Below are 22,894 nucleotides of genomic sequence, written 5' to 3' on the forward strand. Positions count from 1 at the left end.
ATATTCTTGTCTCTCAGGTTCCACTCCATTGGAGACAGGATGGATCATGAAAACCCACAGGCCAGGTTTTACTTTGTTGCCAAGACCAGCAACTTCACCTGACAATAACTGTGCCGCAGTCTCAGAGCAGTCCAGAGATGCTGTAGCAGCATGCAACGGCGTAGGTTTGGATTGTTTATTGGAGGGGGTCAGGGTCACTGGATCCCAGGATTTTCACTATTTACCTGGAGGTTCACATTGACCTGTCCACCCCCCCTAATTCTACACCACTGCCTGCACCTGTCTGATACCATGAGTGACATCCTCGATGTTGGATGAGCTTTTCCATTACGGCTGGCAGCTGCATTAGGAGCAGTAACTGGTTGGGTTTGCATGTCTGTCCACCTCTCCACTTTTCCCCAGACACACAATGATTATCAGTGATTGCCAATAATATCCATGATGATTAAATAAGATGATGACTATATATCCACAGGAGAAAGCACAAGTATTCTCATTGATTTGTTATTAATTTAGACCCAGCACAAAGAAATAAACATTTTGATACTTTCTTACCTGTTCTTGTTTTGTCCTTGTGATGTGTCTTTGCACAACTTCAAAAATATAATGTAATCTGCTCATTGAGATGTTATTTAAAACCAAATACATTTATTTCGATCAATAAATTACATTATTTCACTGACTGTTCACATGACATAGAAAAATGACTACAACAACAAGAACATGACTGGAATGTGTTGTCGTGCAAATCACTTCGAGTTTCCACGGTGCAATGTGGGCCCCCACAACAGTGAATGTTCATCTCAGGGCTACTGGTGGGGGCAGATTCCTCAGGAAAACACATCACCTTCAGCTATAATACAACCAGAGTCAGGAAGCTGGGTGAGCACAGTGCTCTTCTGAGCCACAGAGGAGATCCACACACACTCTGACACACATACGACACCTACAAGGATGGCATTCTACTGAGACACTGTGCACTAACTACTCAAGGTAACAGGAACTCAGATATTTTTCCTATTATGAACTGGGAAGGTGTACATTGTACTTCTGCTTGGTGTTCCTTTCTACACCTCTAGTCTATATATTAATGCATATTTTCAGCTAATCAGCTTTATTTTCCCATGTTGATTGCAGGTTTTGGTTTGTTCTGAAATACTTTGGTAAAGTGTTATGCAGTGCAGTTCTCAACTGAACTGACCTTGAGGTTTACCTTATCTTGTCATGAAGGATCTGATACCTATGAATGATCAAGGCATTGATTGGGCCAGGATGCTTGGGCTGGCCAAGGGGAAAATGTGTAGTCTTTGGGGAACTAGAGGAATGGTTGTACAGTTTGGTCTGTTGTTTTACCGTTCATCAGAAACAGGTTGATGTTTATTTTCAATCATCCATGGTCTATGCCATAAGTACATACAATTATACAGTAATATGCTAAATACATCAACATTTTTATTACTCTTTTGGTATCTTAATTCTAGGATATATTACATAGGTTCAGCCATTTTAGTTGTTGAGTCTTAGAGGATTATGAACGGATAAGAATATTCTTATTAATGAATATGATATCTTTCCAGCAAATTATTTGCAGGTAACTTTCTTGTTTCTATCTCTCAGGAGTACATGAACAACTAGACGAGTCACCATGTATTTGCATGGTAACCTCTTTGTTCTACTTTCCTTTGAGTGTATTATACACATACTAGGCTATCTGTGCATTATTTAAAAGAGTTGGAAAGTAGACTTCAGCACAGCAATTAGATGCAGTCTCAGCAAAACAGTGTGCTTGGCAGCCAACACAAAACCACTTGGCCTAATCAATTATTTCACCCTAAACTTTTTTAAGGACTTTCAAGGAATTTCATCTTGGCATGGCTGAATTTGATTCTAAGTGGTTTACATTTTTAGATTTTGAGTGGAACTAAAGAATGCAACCAGGCAGAAAAAGACAACTCTTATTTTCAAGTTTTGTTAGTTGGGTGAGGTGAAATGTTTGGGTACTGGTAACAAAACAATACAGTCTGCTATCTTAAAATAAAGACAAAAAAGTCCACATGAAGAAATATGTTTTAAAGAATATAAAAAATTTACAGTCAGGATTTCACATTGATATCAGTCCAAAAATTCAAAAAAAGCCTGGTAAACAAGATTTAAACAAAATGATCTGTGTTTAATACTTTCTATTTTCATAATTATTTAACCAGGTAAGTAGATTGAGAACCAATTCTCAAAGTGTAAAAGCATTTTGTGACAACTGCTGATGTAAAAAAGGCTTTATAAATAAATTTGATTGATTTACCATGATGACCTAGTCAAAGCCATAGCAACTTAGTGACACTTAAAAATAAAAAAATGAGAATAAACAATCAAAGCAAGTAAAACATTGCAATAATATATGCAATCAGATTAAACAGATTTGTAAATTGTTACAGATGGATAAGTTATTACTGAAACCACCATATGAGATGGTAAATTAGAAACAAAAAGTTAGCAGCTCAGACAGTTTGGTTTAGAACGACCAGTGAGAGGTATTTACATTTGCAGTGGTCAGTTAGCAGCTCAGACAGTTTGGTTTAGAACGACCAGTGAGAGGTATTTACATTTGCAGTGGTCAGTTAGCAGCTCAGACAGTTCATGTTTGAGCAGTGAGAGGTATTTACCAGAACGCAGCATTCTGTTTTGTTGGCAGATACTGAAGAGCGAACTGAGGTAAGGAGGGGATTTGCCTAAGAGGAACTAGTAAAATACCAGTGTTCATAAGGAGAATATGTGTGTGTGTGTGTGTGTGTGTGTGTGTGGGGGGGGGGGGGGGCGTCTATGGACAGTGTACAATTCAATGTACCCATGGAGAGTATGTGATTAAATGTGTCCAAGGAGAGTATGCAATTTAGTGTGTCCATGTAAAGTGTGTGATTCAGTGTGTACATGGAAAATGTGTGATTCAATGACCTCGAAAAGTATATGATTCAGTGTGTCCAAGGAGAATGTGTGATTCAGTGTCAATGAAGAATGTATGATTCAGTGTGTCCATGGAGAATGTGTGATTCAGTGTCAATGAGGAGTGTATGATTCAGTGTGTCCAAGGAGAATGTGTGATTCAGTGTCAATGAGGAGTGTATGATTCAGGGTGTCCATGAAGAATGTTTGATTCAGTGTCAATGAGGAGTGTATGATTCAGTGTGTCCATGGAGAGTGTGTTATTCAGTGTCAATGAGGAGTGTATGATTCAGTGTGTCCATGCATAATGTGTGATTCAGTGTCAATGAGGAGTGTATGATTCAGTGTGTCCATGGAGAATGTGTGATTCAGTGTCAATGAAGATTGTATGATTCAGTGTGTCCATGGAGAATGTGTGATTCAGTGTCAATGAGGAGTGTATGATTCAGTGTGTCCATGGAGAATGTGTGATTCAGTGTCAATGAGGAGTGTATGATTCAGTGTGTCCAAGGAGAATGTGTGATTCAGTGTCAATGAGGAGTGTATGATTCAGGGTGTCCATGAAGAATGTTTGATTCAGTGTCAATGAGGAGTGTATGATTCAGTGTGTCCATGGAGAGTGTGTTATTCAGTGTCAATGAGGAGTGTATGATTCAGTGTGTCCATGCATAATGTGTGATTCAGTGTCAATGAGGAGTGTATGATTCAGTGTGTCCATGGAGAATGTGTGATTCAGTGTCAATGAAGATTGTATGATTCAGTGTGTCCATGGAGAATGTGTGATTCAGTGTCAATGAGGAGTGTATGATTCAGTGTGTCCATGGAGAGTGTGTGATTCAGTGTCAATGAAGATTGTATGATTCAGTGTGTCCATGGAGAATGTGTGATTCAGTGCAGTCATGGTATGTGTGATTGACTCATTGTGTTAATGGTGAGTGTGTGTAACTCAGTGTGTAACAGTGCAAAAGGGCCCTAAGGTGCAGATCAGGTAACCAGTTAGTTTCACAATCTGATTGCTTGGGGATAGTCTTTCTTTAGTCTTTCTGCCCTGGTTATGATGCTCCTGAAACATCTCTGCTGGATAATATCAACACAAACAGCCCTTGACCTGGGAGGCTGGGGTCCATTATAGTCTTGGTGGATTTCCTGCAACATCATGTGTAGTAGATGTTCTGGAAGGCTGGCACGTGTGGTGCACTAGGCTGACCTCACAAACCTCAGATGAGTTTTACGATTTCAAGCGGTGCAGTTGTCATGCCAGGCAGTGATGCATACAAGTATGCTCTTGATGGGGGATCTGTAGATGTTTGTGAAGGTCCTTTGTGACAGATTTCTCACAGTGACTGTGTGTTGGGGCTATTTCATGTCCTCAGTGATGTGCACGCTGACAAACCTGAAGCTTTCCACCGTCTCTATTGTGACTCTTCGTTTCCATTATTATGATTTTTTTGGACATTTGGAAGCAGAATGTACAATGTTTGTTTAGAAATCAATGTCCTGCTCCTAATCTTGTGTTAGTCTGTGGTTTAATACATACAATGTCCAAACACATTAATATTTATGAAAAACAATTACGGTTTGGATTCAAGTTGAGCATTGTAGCAGAAAAAGGAAAGGGATATTATGTTATCTGACAAAGAAATATACATAAATATTTATTTTCAAAAATGAACCGGTATCTGGGCAGTGGTGCAGTTAATAAGAAGTCTCCCTTCTAGTCCAGATTTTTAAAATGTTTGCTCTAATTACACAGCACTCTAAGAATTTTACCTTCGGTGGTTACACACCAGATACAGTCACAGTTCTATTTACTGTGTTACATGCAATATGTAAATACCCACATGATGGCAGTAAATAAAGATGGCGTCAACAAATGCCCATGTTTGATGAATAACCTGATAAAGTGACACTAAAATGCTCAAAATATAATTTCATCTCAGATAGTATCAATGCCACAGTTCCTGTTCTATTAAATTATTAAATTATTATGTTGTACATGTCAAATACAATCCTCTCCTGTTAATTCTAGTGTTGTCCTTCATATGCTGTTCCTTTTTCAGCCTGCACTCCTATGCGCTTGATGTAGGTAGCCTAACTAGCTCATCAAAATTACCTGAGGTATCATTCTCTGTTCTAACGGAAGTCACCCTGTGTCTTTGCAGTATTAAATCCCTAAACACAAGCAATATGCCCATCCTTAAGAACCTCCCGGGGAGGACCAAGAGTAACCATGGGAACGGTGAGCTCATCCTGCCCAGGTTAGACTTTGACCTGAACCCCTTCGATGAGGTGGATCTGGAGGAGGAAAGGAACGAGGACAATCCTCCCACTGTGGAGGGCCATGGAGGAAAACCCGTCCAGCTTAGGACGTTGCGTGACGGTGAAGAGGAGGAGAACGAGGTGAACGCTGAAAGACACGCCCCTAAAGGAGGAGGAGGAAAGCCTCTGAGGGGGACTCTGGAGCGGCTGTGTGGCTCATCACCCCTGAAGACCCTGGGGAAGTTGGGGAAGGGGCTGCGTAAGTCCGGGTGCAGCGTGTGGGGGACCAGCCCATCCCTGCGAAGTCCAACAGACCCTGATTTTTCCCTGCCGGAGAAAGAAAAAAGAAAGGGCATCCGCAGGAGCTCAGAGGAGATCATGACTTTACTTCGGTAGGTGGTAGGGCTGCCACTGAACTAGAATCAGTTATGCCTTTTAGATCATAATGAATAAGATTGCATGTATAGATAGGACCTGATCCTAGCTGTATGAATTCTAAGCAATAGCTACGTACTCTAGGAGCTCTGACGCAATAATGACAGAAACATCGAACCACAGATGAATGTAATGTCATTGTCTTATTTGTACTATGTGTTTTCATTCATAATATCCATACAAATGACATTTCTCATTGAAGGGGGGTTGTATGGTATGCCGAGACAGATGGGTAGGAAGCCCCACTTCAATTTGCCAAAATGCACCTGAAAATGCCAAAACCCTTCTGGGACAGATGAGACCCAATTAGATCTTTTTTGGTGAAGCACACCTCAATATTTTTATAGAAAACTTTCAGGTCTGTCACACTATCACTGGCTTTGCTACCTCTGGCTTTAGATGCCTTGAACGTGTTTGTGGCATCATGAAATCAGGACTATACCAAGGCATTTTGGAGCACAATATCGAACCCAATGTCAGAAAGCTTGGTCTCTGTCAAAGGTCATATGCATTCTACCAGGACAATGACACCAAATGTACTTTAAAAAGCACAGAGGAATGGTTCAATACAAAAAACCTGACTGTTTTGAAGTGGCCAGAAATGAGTCCACTTCTAATTCTGATTGAAAACCTGTGCAGATTTTCTGGAAGTACTGGACCATTCCGGAAGAACTTGAGCAGTTTGCTCAAGAGGAGGGGCCAAATACTACCAGTGCAGAGATGCAGAAAGCTCATCCGTGGTTTTAGGAAGCTCTTGTGTACCACGTAGTGAGTCTCCTCTCTTCTGCTTGTAGATTTGCAGGGCGGCGGAAGCAGAAGCTGCGCAGAGAGAGCCTGCCGTGTGGGGACCTGAGCATCAATAGTGACGCTGAGTCCAACCGTAGACCCTCCTTCCTTAGGATGGTCAGTCTTGGCAAGTCGAAGAGGGAGTCCCTATCAGACCATAACTCCCAGGAGAGTGATGAGGAATTGGAGGAAGAACCAGTGATCAAACCCAGGGAACCACTTTCAGGTACACGAAGTGCTCCAAAACAAACCAATCAAAATGGGAGATTTTTTTGCCGACACAGCCATCAGAACATATATTCTGAAGTCTCTGGATAATGTAAGGGGTCAGTGTAGGTTATCTCTCTGTAGCATAAACACCACACCACTCCAGCTGTCAAAGTCTGAGCATTTCAGTGTTGACATTATGTCCCACCTAGCTTGAGCCTATTAGGTTGGAAACTCAGGAACTTCCTTGTCAGCTCCTGCAGCACTTCCCTACCCAATTCCACCCTGCTCTCTGATGAGCTGTGAACATTCCCCAGACTCCCTGAGTCATCGAGTTTAATCAGCAGCAGACTGTGAAAGCAGGAAATGGTTGCATTTCCTCTAACTCTAGATCCCTCCAGATAGAACTTAATCCGGAGCTACAATGCACGGAGCTCCATACAGTCCAAAACACACAAGGGACAGTCAAAGGACATAGTGATACCTAACATGATCTCAGCAACCAAAATGCTAGATGGAGAGATACCCATGCTCTCATTTCAGTACCTCTTCCTTATGGCAGTGTTGATACCTTATTTCATGCCATCTACCATGATGAAGATATGTAAGTTTTTTCCTACCACCAATCACTTAACAATTGTACGAAACAAAAGAATGAACAATATGAACCTGGTTCCTTTCCCTCTATTCCCTCAGTTTTGGAGATCTTACAGTTAGTCAACCAGAGGGACCTCCTCTTGGCTGACACACACATCCAGGAACTGGAGCGTGAGAGCGAACTGTTGTCCCTCCTACCCCACCCCCCTACACCCCCATCCACACCTCCTGGATTGACACCTTCTGGGCCTTTTGACCACCCATCTAGCCCCAATGCATCATGGGATGCCAGCCGGCGCAAGGCCAAAGATGTGGAGCTGCTTTATGAGGCCCTGCAGAAGGAAATGTGGGACGTGGTCAGGGAGTCCCTCCGACAGCCCACGGCTGGGCCCAACCTGGGGCTGGTGGTTCTGGTCATTCAGCAGGAGGAGCATGCCGACCTCATCCAAGCCCAGAGAGAGAAGCCCCAGACCCCGAGCGAACTCCTCAATCCCCATCCTAGCCGGCGCCCCCGTCAGCTCATTCAAAAATGGCGGCAGGCAGTAGGGGAGGCGGCTGACTGGAGCCTGCCTCAGCAGGTAGACACTCCCCCGGGACAGCTGGCCCTGTACCTGGAGAGGCTGAGGGGTCGCATGGTGGACGACCTGGACGCAGCACGGAGGAATGTGGTGTCGATCTACCCAGAAGAGTTCCAGGCCTTCCAGGTGTATGTGCAGAGCTACCACCAGGCGGTAGCTCGACGCCTGGGCGTCATCACCAGCTCCCAGCTTCAGATCACTGATGTCTACTCCCTGTTGGACTGGTTCTACAACATCTACAACAGGTCAGCATCACAATTTTATGGAAAGAAGCTACCACCAAAACCATATATAATCACTCATATAAATCATTGCATCATATAAATCATCAATTAATCCGATTATGAATGAATTCGGGACAGTTACAAATCATAGAAAGATATTTATAGATGCACAGGTCTGAGTATATGTGATGCATCTGTGATATTCGAGACCTCTGTCTCGATTTTAGCCAGTGAGTTTGATCTGGGGGTCAGAGACATTTTATTTTGATTATAAAGAAACATAATAAAACAACAGCAACTATTATGACGATGTTACGTTCATCTTGCTGTGTTAAAATAAATCTTGTATGATATGATTTCTTTTATATAGCCAGATGCGCTAACCTTACTACTCAAATATGGCCATTTAGAACTGTTTAAATAATACAATGTTTACCATGAAACCCTTTCACTTATAAAAGGTTCTTAGTACAAATGTTTTAACCAACAAAGACATGTACACAGAACCAAAAAGGGTTGTTTTACAGGTGGAAAACAAATAAACATCAAGGACATCCAACTGAATATTAGCACAGGTGCAGTGAAATCTGAAAGGTAGCTCTTTCTCACTTTCCCTCTGGTCTTTTTAAGGGACGTCCTGGGAATAGTTGGCACAAAAACCCAGATTAACTACTCTCCACTGGAACCCCTACTGCATCAAGACACAGTGGACCGACTGGAACAGGACTGCCTGAACACTGTCAGGGTAAAACTCCACTGCCTTTATATCTGAAAACACTGCCAGGGTAAAACCCCACTGCCTTTATATCTGAAAACACTGCCAGGGTAAAACCACACTGCCTTTATATCTGAAAACACTGCCAGGGTAAAACCACACTACCTTTATATCTGAAAACACTGCCAGGGTAAAACCACACTGCCTTTATATCTGAAAACACTGCCAGGGTAAAACCACACTGCCTTTATATCTGAAAACACTGCCAGGGTAAAACCACACTGCCTTTATATCTGAAAACACCGCCAGGGTAAAACCACACTGCCTTTATATCTGAAAACACCAACCAGGGTGAAACCACACAGCCTGGTTTTTACTGTCAGGCAAAGATTACATTGCATTTCAGTCTGACATTACGGAGGTAATCATTCTGGCAGTAATCTAATGGTAATGGTTCTGCCCATGCTTGCCTCTTGGGTAGGCAAAGCATTTTGTGGTTCTATTAATTCTATTATTAATTTTTTTGCAGGAGAAGGTGACCACTGAACTCACTCAAATTCTGGATGAGGAAGAGAGGCGGTGGGCCCAAATGCTACACATAGAGGAATATCAGTCCAACCTGGCTCGCTCTGTCATTCAGGTCTGTCACACTATCACTCAGAGACACTACTGGACAGTAGATCTGACATGACAATTATCAAGCTGGGGGCAAAGCTGGACGTTGAGTCAAACAGGTTCATTCACAGACCTCTTATGGGGCAGGTGCTCAACATCATAAATATTGTGAATTCTCTGAAATATAATGTTAGGAAACTTTATTTATTCTACTTACTTATAAATCATGACATATGGTTGTTTGGTGGACTCGTGGCTGGCTAGAGGCTTGTGAGGATGTGTTAGTAGACTGTTAGGTGGTTTAGAGTCTAGACTACCAACTGGTCTCCCTTTCAACAAAGGGACAGAGTTGATTCAGACGGTTGTTGCAGACGCTCTTTTCTAGGTCTTTCTGCGTCTTTGCTGCCAACCACAATGAACACTAATGATGTAAATCAAATATTAAACAAACGTAAACAACTGTTGACATTTAAAATAGATAGACAACTAGACACAGACTAGGAAACACACTTACGGAACCAACAGAGAGGGCTCTGGTTGCAGAATTTGAAGACATTAAAATAACCTGCAGGCAGTGGGTTCAGGAAAACAATGCCAAAACTGAATATACCTTTTTTTTATATGTACATGTGGGTTTGATGTCTGAGTGGAATGAAGGACAAATCAAAAATTGTTCATATACATTGGTGTCTTAATTTGTTGATCAAATGTGAGAAGTTTGTCATCTGCGGGATATGGGACAACGGAGTTATATATGTGGCTGTCTAACACAATAAGGGTCATGTGGTCACCATAGGTTTCAGGGCAGAGGAGCATGTTCTTCATAGACTCCTATCTGTGCACATACCTAATGGCGAAGAACTCTTAGGCATTCGAAAATCTCTACTTTATATTCAAGTGCAACCTATTTCTGCTGGTCGGTGTGTTCCTACCCTGGTCAGTGTGTATGTGTTTGGTTCTTATAGAGACTGAAGGTGGACCTGGACAGATCCACAGCAGTAAGCCAGTTTTTGGGGGCCAGGGTGGCCCGCTGCAGTCTCACAGGTCTGTCTGACTTCCTGTACAGGTGAGGAGAACATGTACATATACGGACACGGACATTGGGTGAATACAGTACATCCAGTTAACAAACTCCTTACAACGTTAAACACAGGTTTAATTTCTTTATCCTATCGCGTGTCCAGATTCCAGAGGAAGGTTGAGATGTTCCACGAGACTCAGGCTGAGTTTGGGGACCAGGGTGATGGATACGTTTCCAGGACCATTGCCCTGGTCAACTGCTGCCCACCTCTCAGGTATATACCAACACACAGACACTGTGGTGACTGATACTCCAACTGTGTTGACTCATACTCCAACTGAGTTGACTCATACTCCAACTGTGTGGACTGATACTCCAACTGTGTTGAATCATACTCCAACTGTGTTGACTGATACTCCAACTGTGTGGACTGATACTCCAACTGTGTGGACTGATACTCCAGCTGTGTGGACTGATACTCCAACTGTGTGGACTGATACTCCAACTGTGTGGACTGATACTCCAACTGTGTGGACTGATACTCCAACTGTGTGGACTGATACTCCAACTGTGTGGACTGATACTCCAACTGTGTGGACTGATACTCCAACTGTGTGGACTGATACTCCAACTGTGTTGAATCATACTCCAACTGTGTGGACTGATACTCCAACTGTGTTGAATCGTACTCCAACTGTGTTGACTGATACTCCAAATGTGGTGACTCATACTCCAACAGCGTTGACTCATACTCCAGCTTTGTTGACTGATACTCCAACTGTGTTGACTGATATTCCAACTGTGTTGACTGATACTCCAGCTGTGTTGACAGCTACTCTTCATGGGGTCCACACAAAACATATAACATGACATTAAAGAACATCTATACTCAGAACAAAGACAGAATTACACACATTTAAAATCTAAATACATTAATAGACTACAGAGATTAAAGTAGTAATCTCTTCAAATCTTATATTGTCAATGGCTATTTTGCCATTTGAGAATCATGCCTCACAAATTTTAACCTGTAATTGTTCTGTATTGATATTTTCCTCATTGGAATAAATGCAGCATTCTCCTCTAACCAGACATACATCATCAATTGTACTGTCTGCCTACTTTCCCCTAATGGTATGAATGCAGCTACTCAAATGTTATGGACTTTTCTAAAGTTAAGGCTCTAGTTACCTGTTAGAGAGAATCTACCGGATGGTAGCTTTGGGCAGCCACAGAGCAGGACGTATCCAGTTCAGGTCACATGTGGGGGAGATGCTATGTTGTGAGTTGCTGTTGGAAAACAAATGAGAAGACTCATTTGTCTGTAGGCTACCAAAATATTTTCTAAACCTCCAAATACTGTAGAAATGTTGAGCATGGTTCAAAGTAAAGGGAAAGAGAGAGGCTTTTGACATTGCCAGGGTCTAATCTATGCATCACAATGCTTGGTGAATCTATGAAACTCTAAATACTTTTCATGGACAAAACTGTATTTTACTTCCAAAAAAGTGTCTACACACACACACACACACACACCCAGTTCTAGGTTACTGATAGATTCAACACAGTGTTTTGTTTTTATTCTTCTCAAAATTTCTCAGTATCAAAGCAGCCTGTCCTTTGGATCATTTGTGTGAAATTAAAATGGTTATTCTAAATCTCCTTTCATGTACAATTAATTCATTTATGTCTGCAACTTCTGAAAGCCCCTCTATGCCAATACAGAAATGAGATGCATGCCATGCTGTCAAACGTTTTCATGTATTCCTGTACCTTTGAGCATCTGAAGGTCACCCAACTTACTATTTGTTCTGGCACCTCTGAACCCTGATTTAAAAATTAATCTCAGGTTTTAATTATTTCTTTGGGTACAACTTTTTTTTTTTTTTACTTTTTCAGAAAGGTTCAGAAAGTAAGTTGTGAAAACATATTTAGCTGAGAAATCAATTTTCATCCGACAAAACTGTCTCTGGGTGTCTGTCATTATGAATATCTAATGCTCCCTACCATCATAAACTTGCATTTTCCAGTTGGTGAATTCATAAATGTCAGAAACCACCATGGTCAAACTATGTTACCTTTCAATTAATAAGTACTTATTCATATATATTTGGGGATCTTTCACAAATCTGTTTTCTTTCCACTTTTTGTATAGGTCCTTTGTACAGCGCTGCAGGCAGTGTGACCCACAAGGCAGTGAGGAGTCAACTCAGGGAGCTAACTCCTCCCTGGACAGGATTGTTAACCAATCAGTGAGGGTTCTGACTGAAAGACTATTTGAGCACATCAGGGTGAGGAAAAGGGCTCATTAAAATTGTACATAATCCTTTGTTATGGTAAAATCTTTTGCTGAATGAAAACGAATAATTTCTGTTCCAGCCATTCTTTGACAAGTTGGTGAAAAGGAAGTGGCTAAACAATACAGAGGCCTTTGAGGCCATCGAAGCATGCATCAAACAATACTTTAAAAAGTTCAGAAGAATGGACTGCCCACCATATCAGGTATCCATCAATGACAACATACCATACCTGACATATGATGAGATGTTGCAAACATATACATGCAAATATTGACCCTATCTCTTCCAATATGTTTAGTATAAGAACAGTTAAACTGTGATTGAAGGACTTAATGGTTAATGATTGGCAGATACTGGTTGGGGAGGTACACCGACGAGTCCTGGTGGAGTATGTGCGTGCGATCATGCGAGGACGAGTTATCTGCACGTCATCAAAGATGAGGAAGAGGATGGCATTCAGATTGCAGGACGAGGCCAAGCAGCTCAAAGGGCTCTTCAAAGACTTGGTCAGTCATCCCTCTGATTTATGGTCGTAATGATCACAAACAAATATCTGAATGCAATGAGATCATTTAACAGTCTCAACTGTTCATTTTTTCCCCAAGTGTGCATTCATAACAGAGCAATAATTGTAGGCACACTTGAATTTGTTTGCACATCAGATTTGGTTGTTCCAATATAAATGATTCCCTTAAATATTGGTGCCATTGCATTTGTAAGTGATTAAATAGATGCTGAAATAATTGGCTTTTTCACAGATTACACCCATTGGCATTGACATTTCTAAGGAAACACAGAGCAAACCTTGTCAGTCATTCCACTGGGAAATTATCATTAAGCAAAATGGGAAACCTTTATTATGAGTTTTATACCGAACTTCATATTCACACTTGACACTAGAAATACATGAACTGATGAATGACCTACACTCAACACTGACACTGTTCTGACAAATCACTTCAACTCAAGCAGAGGTTGAGCAAATGATTAGAAAAATTGGTGGAACAAAACAATAGAACTAGGGCTGAGGAATGTGGAGGTCTGTCTATTCCAAATAGCGCCGTTACCTTGGGGGTCGCCAGGTCAGGCATAACTCAGACAATGTTGATACAGAGCAGTAGACTGAAGAATTGCAGCTGTCAGCGAGATGTAGATGAATGAGTACGGGCCGACGATGGTGTTAGCCAGCGGGGTGGAAGATGGTCTGTCAGCATAACCTTTGCCCATCTCTTTGAGCCAGATCAAACAAACATTTGGCACCTCGAGCTGACAACAGGAAGTCTCTGTGTTCTAAGGAACTTCCTGTTCCTGTCAGCTAGTCAACTTTGATGTGTTTCTGGGCAGACGGCTTGATGGCCTTTTGCTTGAAAAGCCAGACTAAGTTTTTGTAAGTTCGTTTTTAATCGCTGTCTAAGATAATATTTTGGTATATGCAGAGAAGGGCACAAGGCACTCTGTATTTCTTTCTACATAAAACAAAACATACTGCAAAAAATAAAACAAAGAAATAATAATAAGAGCTTCTTCAGCTTCTTCAAGTCATTCCGTTTTTTTCCTCTCTAGTATAATTCTTGTAAATAATAACTGTAAAATTGTATTAATGTAAAAGTTCAAATATTTATACATGCAGCTTTATATTCAGTCCTATTGTGCATATTGATCTTCTGATCCACAATAAGATTTTGATGTAATATGTTTTAAAGTGCTTTTAATTGCATATACAGTTGTGCTTGCATATGCAAGTTTGCATACCCTGGCAGAAATGTAGAAATTTGGGCATTGATTTTGAAAATATGACTGATCAGTCATTTATTTGAAGATAGTGATCATATGAAAAATAATTTTCACATAATTTTGTTTGGCTCCTTTTTAAATCATCATGATGAAAGAAATTACCCAAATGCTCCTGAGCAAAAGTTTACATACCCTTGAATGTTTGGCCTTGTTATAGACACACAAGGTGACACACACACAGGTCAAAATGGCAATTAAAGGTGAATTTCCCATACTTGTGGCTTTTTAAATTGCAGCTAGTGTCTGTGTATAAATAGTCAATGAGTTTGTTAGCTCTCACGTGGATGCACTGTGCAGGCTAGATACTGACCCATGGGGAGCAGAAAAATTAATGGAACTTTATAAAGATGGAAAAGAATATCAAAAGATCTCAAAACCCTTCAAATACCAGTCAGTACTGTTTAATCTCTAATTAAGAAGTGGAAAATTTGGGGATCTCTTGATCAAGCCAAGGTCAGGTAGACCAAGAAAGGTCAGGTAAGCCAAAACTGCCAGAAAAATTGTTCGGGATACACAGAAAAACCCACAGGTAACCTCAGGAGAAATAAAAGCTGCTCTGGAAAAAGACAGTGTGGTTGTTTCAAGGAGCACAATATGACAATACTTGAATAAAAATTTGCTGCATGGTCGAGTTACCAGAAAGAAGCCTTTACTGCGCCAATGACACAAAAAAGCCTGGTTACAATATAACCGTCAACACCTTGACATGCCTCACAGCTTCTGGCACACTGTAATTTAGAGTGACGAGAACAAAATGAAGCTTTATGATCACAACCATAAGCGCTATGTTTAGAGAGGGGTCAACAAGGCCTATAGTGAACAGAATACCATCCCCACTGTGAAGCATGGTGGTGGCTCACTGATGTTTTGGGGGTGTGAGAGTTCTAAAGGCCCAGTGAATCTTGTGAAAATGTATGGCATGATGAATGCAGCATGTTATCAGAAAATACTGGCAGACAATTTGAATTCTTCTGCACAAAAGCTGCGCATGGGACGCTCTTGGACTTTCCAGCACAACAATTACCCTAAGCACAAGGCCAAGTTGACCATCCAGTTGTTACAGCAGAAAAAGGTGAAGGTTCTAGAGTGGCCATGGTCTCCTGATCTTAATATCATCGAGCCACTCTGGGGAGATCTCAAATGTGCTGTTCACGCAAGACAACCAAAGACTTTGCATGACCTGGAAGCATTTTGCCAAGATGAATGGGCAGCTATACCACCTGCAAGAATTTGGGGCCTCATAGACAACTATTACAAAAGACTGCATGCTGTCATTGATGCTAAAGGGGGCAATACACAGTATTAAGAACTAAGGGTATGCAGACTTTTGAACAGGGGTCAGTTCATTATTTTTCTTTGTTGCCATGATTTGTTTTATGAGTTTGCCATTCTGTTATGACCTACAGTTAAATATGAATCCCATAAGAAATAAAAAACGGGTTTTGCCTGCTCACTCATGTTTTCTTTACAAATGGTACATATATTACCAATTCTCCAAGGGTATGCTAACTTTTGAGCACCACTGTACATGGCAGATGTTATTGTTGGTATTATAAAATGCATACATATTGTCTCTTAAACAATGCAGTTGGTTAAATAAAACTAGTATTTTAAGCTAGAAAAAAACAAGTTAAACTTGACATAGATTTAAACAAGCAATGAAGTGCATTTATTTTCACAAATCGTCATATATCTCTGCGTAGACTCAGTCTTAGTCAGTCATGTTAACCATAGTTCTGTGGATTCCCAGGAGTCTGGATCTTCTTGGCTGGACAGTGTCCTTGCTCACCTGGCTGACATCATTCTCCTGGAGGACACTCCGTCCATCCAGATGGAGGTTGCTGTGCTGGTGAAGGAGTTTCCAGACATACGGTAAGGTTTCTCTATTTTACTACAGTATGAAAAATCTATGTACTTTACTGCATAATATGGTTCAGTCAAGTCACAAATTATCAAACCTTTTCCATCATCAAGATTTTTGTGACAAACTGGAAAACAATGCATATTACCATGTAAAATGTCATAATTGTTGCACAAAAATATTTAGTTTGAAGATACGACAAAAACTAATTGATGCTTGGAAAAGCATCAATCATTCCATTCTTCACTTGTACATCTGATGCTGCATTCTGAGTTATTTGTAATTTGGTGGGAATGGAATAATCAAGTTTGTTTGCGATAGAATCATGCACTGGTTTCTCATTTTTAACTGTTGTGACTGGAAAGTGTATGCTACAAGCCTCAAACTAGACTAGCTAGCTGCAAAGCAAGCTAATCATGCAGTTGACTCCTTCGGAAATGGAGCTCTCTGGAAAACTGTTGTCCTATACCTTTCTATGTCACTTAAAAGTCTAGCAGTCAAAACTAGAAGTGGTTTTCTAGCATCTGCCCATGTGACATGTCTTTATTATAAACACTATCATGTATGTATGGTATGGAAGTAAACCAGGGGTACTTTTTTTTATTCTTAGTCTCTAAAATGGAGCATGTCTATCAGCAACTGAGGTGAAAACTCTAGCGCTAGTTGTCTAGCGCTAGTTGGGCTTCTAGAAATGCAGTGAAGGTCAGTCAGACCTTTTACACTACAATGTTTACTATAATGCATGGTTCTTTGAATTCTGACATCTCTGATACATACACCAGCCCCTAATAGCTAATGAAAATAAACCAATTGCCATATTTCTTTCTGGGATATCTGTCAATATGTAATCAGTGAGTTTAGACTTAATAGGCACCATTAGATTAGGCTGTTTTTGCTTAGTACTTAGCTAGACACATAACATATATTTCTGAATCATGTGCCCAGTCTGGGTTTAAATCTCCAAAAATGATCATTTCAGATGATATAAATGAGGTTGTAGATTGGTTTGCTGGGTTAGCATAACTTTCCAAGCAAAGGGTGGATAATATACATTGATAAGAGTAACATGACTGTAGTTCTCTGGTTAAAGGCTTAACACTAGAACCACCTGGCCTTTCAGACCAACAGTATCAACTAAAGCTGAACGCCATTTCTCGTCATTAGTAGTGGAGTGGGCCCTTTTAGCATACCCATTCTCCTCTGTAGCAGCACCATCCAGCCAGAGCATCAGTTCATCTACTGTTATAAACTATATAGAATAGTCTAAAAAGTTATGAATTACAGAATTTGTTTGTTTTAAATGATTAATGAAAAAATACAAGAATGTGTTGGTATTTGAAAGTAAGCGACTAAAAAATAATGATTATTTCTAAGAATATAGGCTATAGTATTCTCATTCGTTTATTCGTTTAGGCCACATGAATGTACATAATGAAAATGACACAAAACTTACATTTTTCATTGATAAATCCATTAGAATTTAGTTTTCATTTTGATGATGTACACAGTGAAATAAGTAATATTATCGACCAGTTTGCGAAGATTAAAGTATATCCACATAAATAAAGCACGGTTGCTTAACATGAAAAATGTAAAAGGATGAATAACACATAGGCCAGTGGTTCCCAACCACAGTCCTCAAGAACCCCCAACAGTACACATTTTCATTGCAGCCCCAGCCAAGCAAAGCTGATTCAACTTGTCAACTAATTATCAGGCTCTCACTGAGTTGAATAGGGTGTGCTTGTCCAGGGCTACAACAAAAATGTGTGCTGCTGGGGGTACTAGAGGACCGGAGTTGGGAACCACAGTCCTAGGTTGCAACAGAAACCAAGGTTGTCAGGGCTTAGCAAAGGGTGAGTAATGGTTCATTCTACTTGTGACATGATCCGTTTTTCCTGGGCAGTGAATGCTGTGACTGCCACACCCATGACCAAGCCTAGCTAGAACACGGTCATGGATAACCTAATTCTTCCCACAGTCAGCCGGATGACCTGATGACTGAAACCTGGCTGCCAGGAGTTTCTCATCCTTTTGTCTCACTGGCTGATGTCTCACGTCATGTCCTGTACGCAGGAGCTCCGCTGGCCTACATGTCACACTAGACGTGGGCACAGTCTCCAGAAAGGCGGGGTCTTCATTGTATTCTGAAAAACTTTAGAATACTGCACATAATGAAGCCTTTATAAAGTTAACATTTTATAAATGTTTAACTAATTGTTACTCCCACATTTGTTAATTAACATTATTATTCTAGTCATTTACTAATATACAAAGAACCTTTGAACCATGTAATAATGATTCATAACATCATTCATGACACAGGTACCTATAAACCAGGCTAACAGCTACAGTGGATATAAAAAGTCTACACACCCCTGTTAAAATTCCAAGTTCTTGTGATGTAAAATAAATAATTTCAGGAGCACAATATGACAATACTTGACAATATATATATATATAATGTTGAGACACTGTGTAATATAGAATTTATAACAGTATGCAAAGATGTGCAAAAAAGATGTGCATATTCAGTAGAAAATAATACAAAGACAACATATCAAATGTTGAAACTGAGTCCCTGGTGATGCTGCACACTCTATGCAGACACCACTTGGGTACCTGTGGGTACCTGTGATGTGCTGTGTAGTTTTCACCACTCATGGCAGGGCCTTCCAGTCGGCTACGGAGCAACCACCAAACCACACTTTGGGGCAGTTAGTCAGAATGCTCTCAACTGTGCAGTGGTAAAAGTTCACAAGGATCTTGGAAGACAGATGGGCTTTCTTCAGCCTCCTCACGAAGTTCAGGCGCTGCCGTGCCTTTTTGACCAGGCCTGAGTCAAAAATAAGAAAATATAAGTATAAAATATTGTTATTTACAGGTTTCCTTCTAACATTAGGTTGTGGTTAAAGATTTACAAAGTGATGAAGTGAAATACATTTGCTAATATAGCTAATATCAGAAAGTCAAAGTGGGTCTGTGTTTGGGTTTTTTATTTTTTATTTTTTTTTAATTTTTTTTTTACTTTTGGATTTGAATCATTTAACTCATATTATCATTAATCCAGGTTTATGTAGGTTAACTTAAGTTTCAAACATTCAGGGAATACAGTGCAGAACAGCAATGTTTGCGATGTCTTTAGTTAGTAAATACTGGTACACAGTAATAGAACATGGCATTGTGCCATGCCACAGGACCCCAAATCAACATATTCTGGTACACTTTCAATGTGCTCTTTTTGGCTAGTGAATGAGGTTAGCTAACCTGTCGGTGGAAACCTTTAGTCTTCCTGTTGATGTAATGAAAAAAAAGGGGAAAATGGGAAAAAAGCAAGGGACATACCTGCGTTACATCTGTTATTATTTCAGTATTGCTGTATAGAGTGGTAGAGTCTGGGGGGCCCACCAGATACTATCCCAGGCTCCTCATTGTTTGTGAGTAGTTGGGGCAGCCGCTGACTGACTAGTTGGCAGTGTACCCAGTGTGTGACGCATGACCTGTGGTCAGGCAGACAGGAAGCTGCTGCGAAGTACTTCCTGTTCCTGCCACCTTACGGGAGACAGTCTGGTGCCAGGCTCTAGAATCAAAGGAGGGAGCGGGAGCAGGTCGATATGACCTGGACACATGTTAACTCACTCACTCTTTTTTTTTTGCATGCCACTCAGTGCATGCATTTTCATAGGTTTGTTTACCAGCTCGTTCAGTTTCACCCATCCCTTCATTGCTTTGTGAACGAACCTCCTCTTCACCTCTGGTCCATATTGATGCAATCATCAAATTAAATGACATTTTATTTAACGCAGATTTTTGAATTACGACACATTTTAAATTCAGCTTCTTAGGAATGTTTTGGAATCGAAGTTTTATCACATCTCTGTTGGATTGTTCTATTGCCATAAAATGCATACTTTGTTTAGAAAATAGATCAACTAAACATAATACGTCATTGCTCTTTGCATTCACATTGTTGAATGATGACGCTCCCTCCTTTATTGAGACTTATCCGTTAGCCACTCTGAAAGAATGTCTGCTAAATTTAAAAAATAAAAAAGCAAAGAAAACACTAACTTCCTCTCCTCCCGCATCTCCCTCCTGTTCGTACTCCCTGCAGGAAGAAGCATGTATCCACCCTGCTGAATGTGCGGGGGATGATGCATCAGGCCGAGCGCCAGGAGATCTTGAACGTGGTTAGAGACTTTGAGAGCACTGACAACTGTACTGTGCTATGCCGGGACCACGCACTTTTCTCAGACATCCCCATCACCTCTGAGCTGCACTGCATCAACCTGGGCCTAATCCGTGTTGCCATGACCCTAGCCAACTGGTTCTCCGAGGCCCGTCCTAAAAGGCACCGCAAAAGAACCTCGAGGCAGAGAAACATTCTGCGACCAGAACCCATGACCGATGACAAGAATATGAATGATAGCTGACTTTAAGTCTCTCACTGGTGGCATTTCCTGCCATATGTTGACTTAATTCCGTCCTAGACCGGAAACTGTTGTTTAGGTCCTACCTCCAAAGCATGACACTTGTTGCTAATACATATTCACAGAATGGGGATGGGAATGTCTTGGTGCTCGTGTGGAGGGGAGCTATCAGAAAAACAAAGAATGTTACTTATTGAGAGATACTACACCTTTTTCTTGATGGGTGCTGACATTCGTCTCTTGCCATTTGATAATTCCATAGAAAGTATGTTGGTTTCCAGAGATCATTAATATTTGGACAGAATCAAACAGCCTTTTATATCATTACAGCAAGCTAGCAAGCTATATGTATTATCTAAATGGCAACTTTAAATCCGCCATAGTAATATAAAGTATACACTCTAGTAATATAGCCAATTTTTAAGCATTTCTGGGAGTTTGTTTATGTTTTGTTTTGAGTTTATGTTTTGTTTGACATTATGCGCTTCTTTGCCACAGCTGGTTTAAGACAAGCAGAATGCTCAAGTGCAGCTCAGTTGGCAGAGCATAGTGCTTGGGTTTCCCTTGTGGTGGGTTTGATTCCCATGCGAGACCTTTACACATACTGAAATGCACAGAATTATATGCACTTACTGCTGTAAATTAGCAAACTGTGCTTGTCTGTGGCAACACAGTGCATGCAAAACAAATGTACCTATTATTTTAATAGTCATGCAATTTAGTGTAGTGTAACATCATGGATTAGATCTTGCTGTTGACTTTCATAAAATTTCTACTGGTTTGGGGCTTTTTAGGGATATTATATGTCAACGTACATAGTATTTGGTAGAACAGAGGCTATCCTGTTACACCCGTAATTATGTGTAAAAGTGAAAATGTTTCTGACTGATACTGGTCATTCTGAATTTCAGCTGTAAATAAAACAGGTTGAACTTTGTTCATGACGACAATGTGATGAGCACTCAATCTTAAAATGTGACTTAAAAATCATATTACACTTTTTCGACTACTACTACAATGGGGCAGAAATCACGGAAATACTATAAAACACACTACTACGAATAACAAATGTAAATTCTCCAAATAAATATTAGAATAAATACAGCTTCTGTTTAATCTGTAAATGATCTTTCTACTCATTTACAGACATTTCAATAGAATGCTATATAAAAGAACTTGACCTCAGGTACCGCACAAACAAGTTAATCTATGGTTCTTTTAGCTCAGAGCTCAGATATTGAGAATCAAAACATTACCAGTATACATTTGCATTCATTGGATTGATTTTAGGACATACATTAAGTTTAGTATCATTGACGAATGTACCATTTTAAACCTTATTGGTTAACACTTTTCATTAAGGTTATATGATACATCTTTAGTATTTTTTTAAACTAATACTTGTTAGTTTAAAGATAGCTTACATGACTGAGCAATATTATCCAATGTGTTATAACTGTTTAGAACTGTTATAATTACCTATAAACTAACAATTACCAGTTTATGAATTGCTTATAAACCTACTGTAAAAAAAATCTATATGTGAAGTGGTACCAAATCTATTTAAATTGTTATCATATTCCAACAAATTTTTTGTGCAATTTACTGCTTTGTGGATTCCAGCACAATGTATGGATGGATATGCTGTTTAATACCTCTTCATTTTATGGGTCATCTAAGTGCTTAACACAACTTTGTGTTGCTATTTGTTACACAAATGAATGGAAATGTATAATTTTATATATAATTTGCTAATATTTTGAACATTCACTGTGAATGATTTTTATCTCGTTTGTTGCCTCTGAATAAATAAAAAAAACATTGATTGGGTGGATTGAACTTCTCTTTTTGTTGGGAGGTTATATATTTGACTATATATGTAACTGCCTATAGCCTATATTTAGTCAAATATTAGAGCAAACTAGTCCTTCAAGTGAAAACTGTCTAAGTAACAATACTGGGAACTAATACATACCAAAAGACAGTCAGACAGTAATTGTGTGTGACGCAGGGAGTGAGTGTATATGTCTATATGTGTATGGATGTATATATATATATACACTCACCTAAAGGATTATTAGGAACACCTGTTCAATTTCTCATTAATGCAATTATCTAATCAACCAATCACATGG

General features: G+C 40.1%; 1 protein-coding gene across 1 annotated transcript; it reads left to right on the top strand.

Moving 5' to 3' along the window:
- Window positions 1-916: 916 nt before the first annotated feature.
- Window positions 917-22,555, top strand: exoc3l2a (exocyst complex component 3-like 2a). Its single transcript, XM_010865637.3, has 13 exons — window positions 917-993; window positions 5,100-5,588; window positions 6,426-6,643; window positions 7,321-8,044; window positions 8,654-8,768; window positions 9,268-9,378; window positions 10,319-10,419; window positions 10,538-10,648; window positions 12,530-12,665; window positions 12,754-12,876; window positions 13,025-13,180; window positions 16,219-16,340; window positions 20,444-22,555. The coding sequence occupies exons 2-13, from the start codon at window positions 5,125-5,127 to the stop codon at window positions 20,760-20,762; spliced, it is 2,700 nt and encodes an 899-aa protein (XP_010863939.1). The 5' UTR covers window positions 917-993; window positions 5,100-5,124; the 3' UTR covers window positions 20,763-22,555.
- Window positions 22,556-22,894: the final 339 nt, after the last annotated feature.

This window comes from Esox lucius, chromosome 7, assembly GCF_011004845.1.
Source record: "Esox lucius isolate fEsoLuc1 chromosome 7, fEsoLuc1.pri, whole genome shotgun sequence".
NCBI lineage: Eukaryota > Metazoa > Chordata > Actinopteri > Esociformes > Esocidae > Esox > Esox lucius.

Coding starts and splice junctions, on each gene's coding strand:
- exoc3l2a (XM_010865637.3), top strand. CDS start 5,125: ATGCCCATCCTTAAGAACCTCCCGGGGAGGACCAAGAGTAACCATGGG. Junction 8,045..8,653: donor TTCTACAACATCTACAACAG/GTCAGCATCACA, acceptor GGTCTTTTTAAG/GGACGTCCTGGGAATAGTTG. Junction 8,769..9,267: donor ACTGCCTGAACACTGTCAGG/GTAAAACTCCAC, acceptor ATTTTTTTGCAG/GAGAAGGTGACCACTGAACT.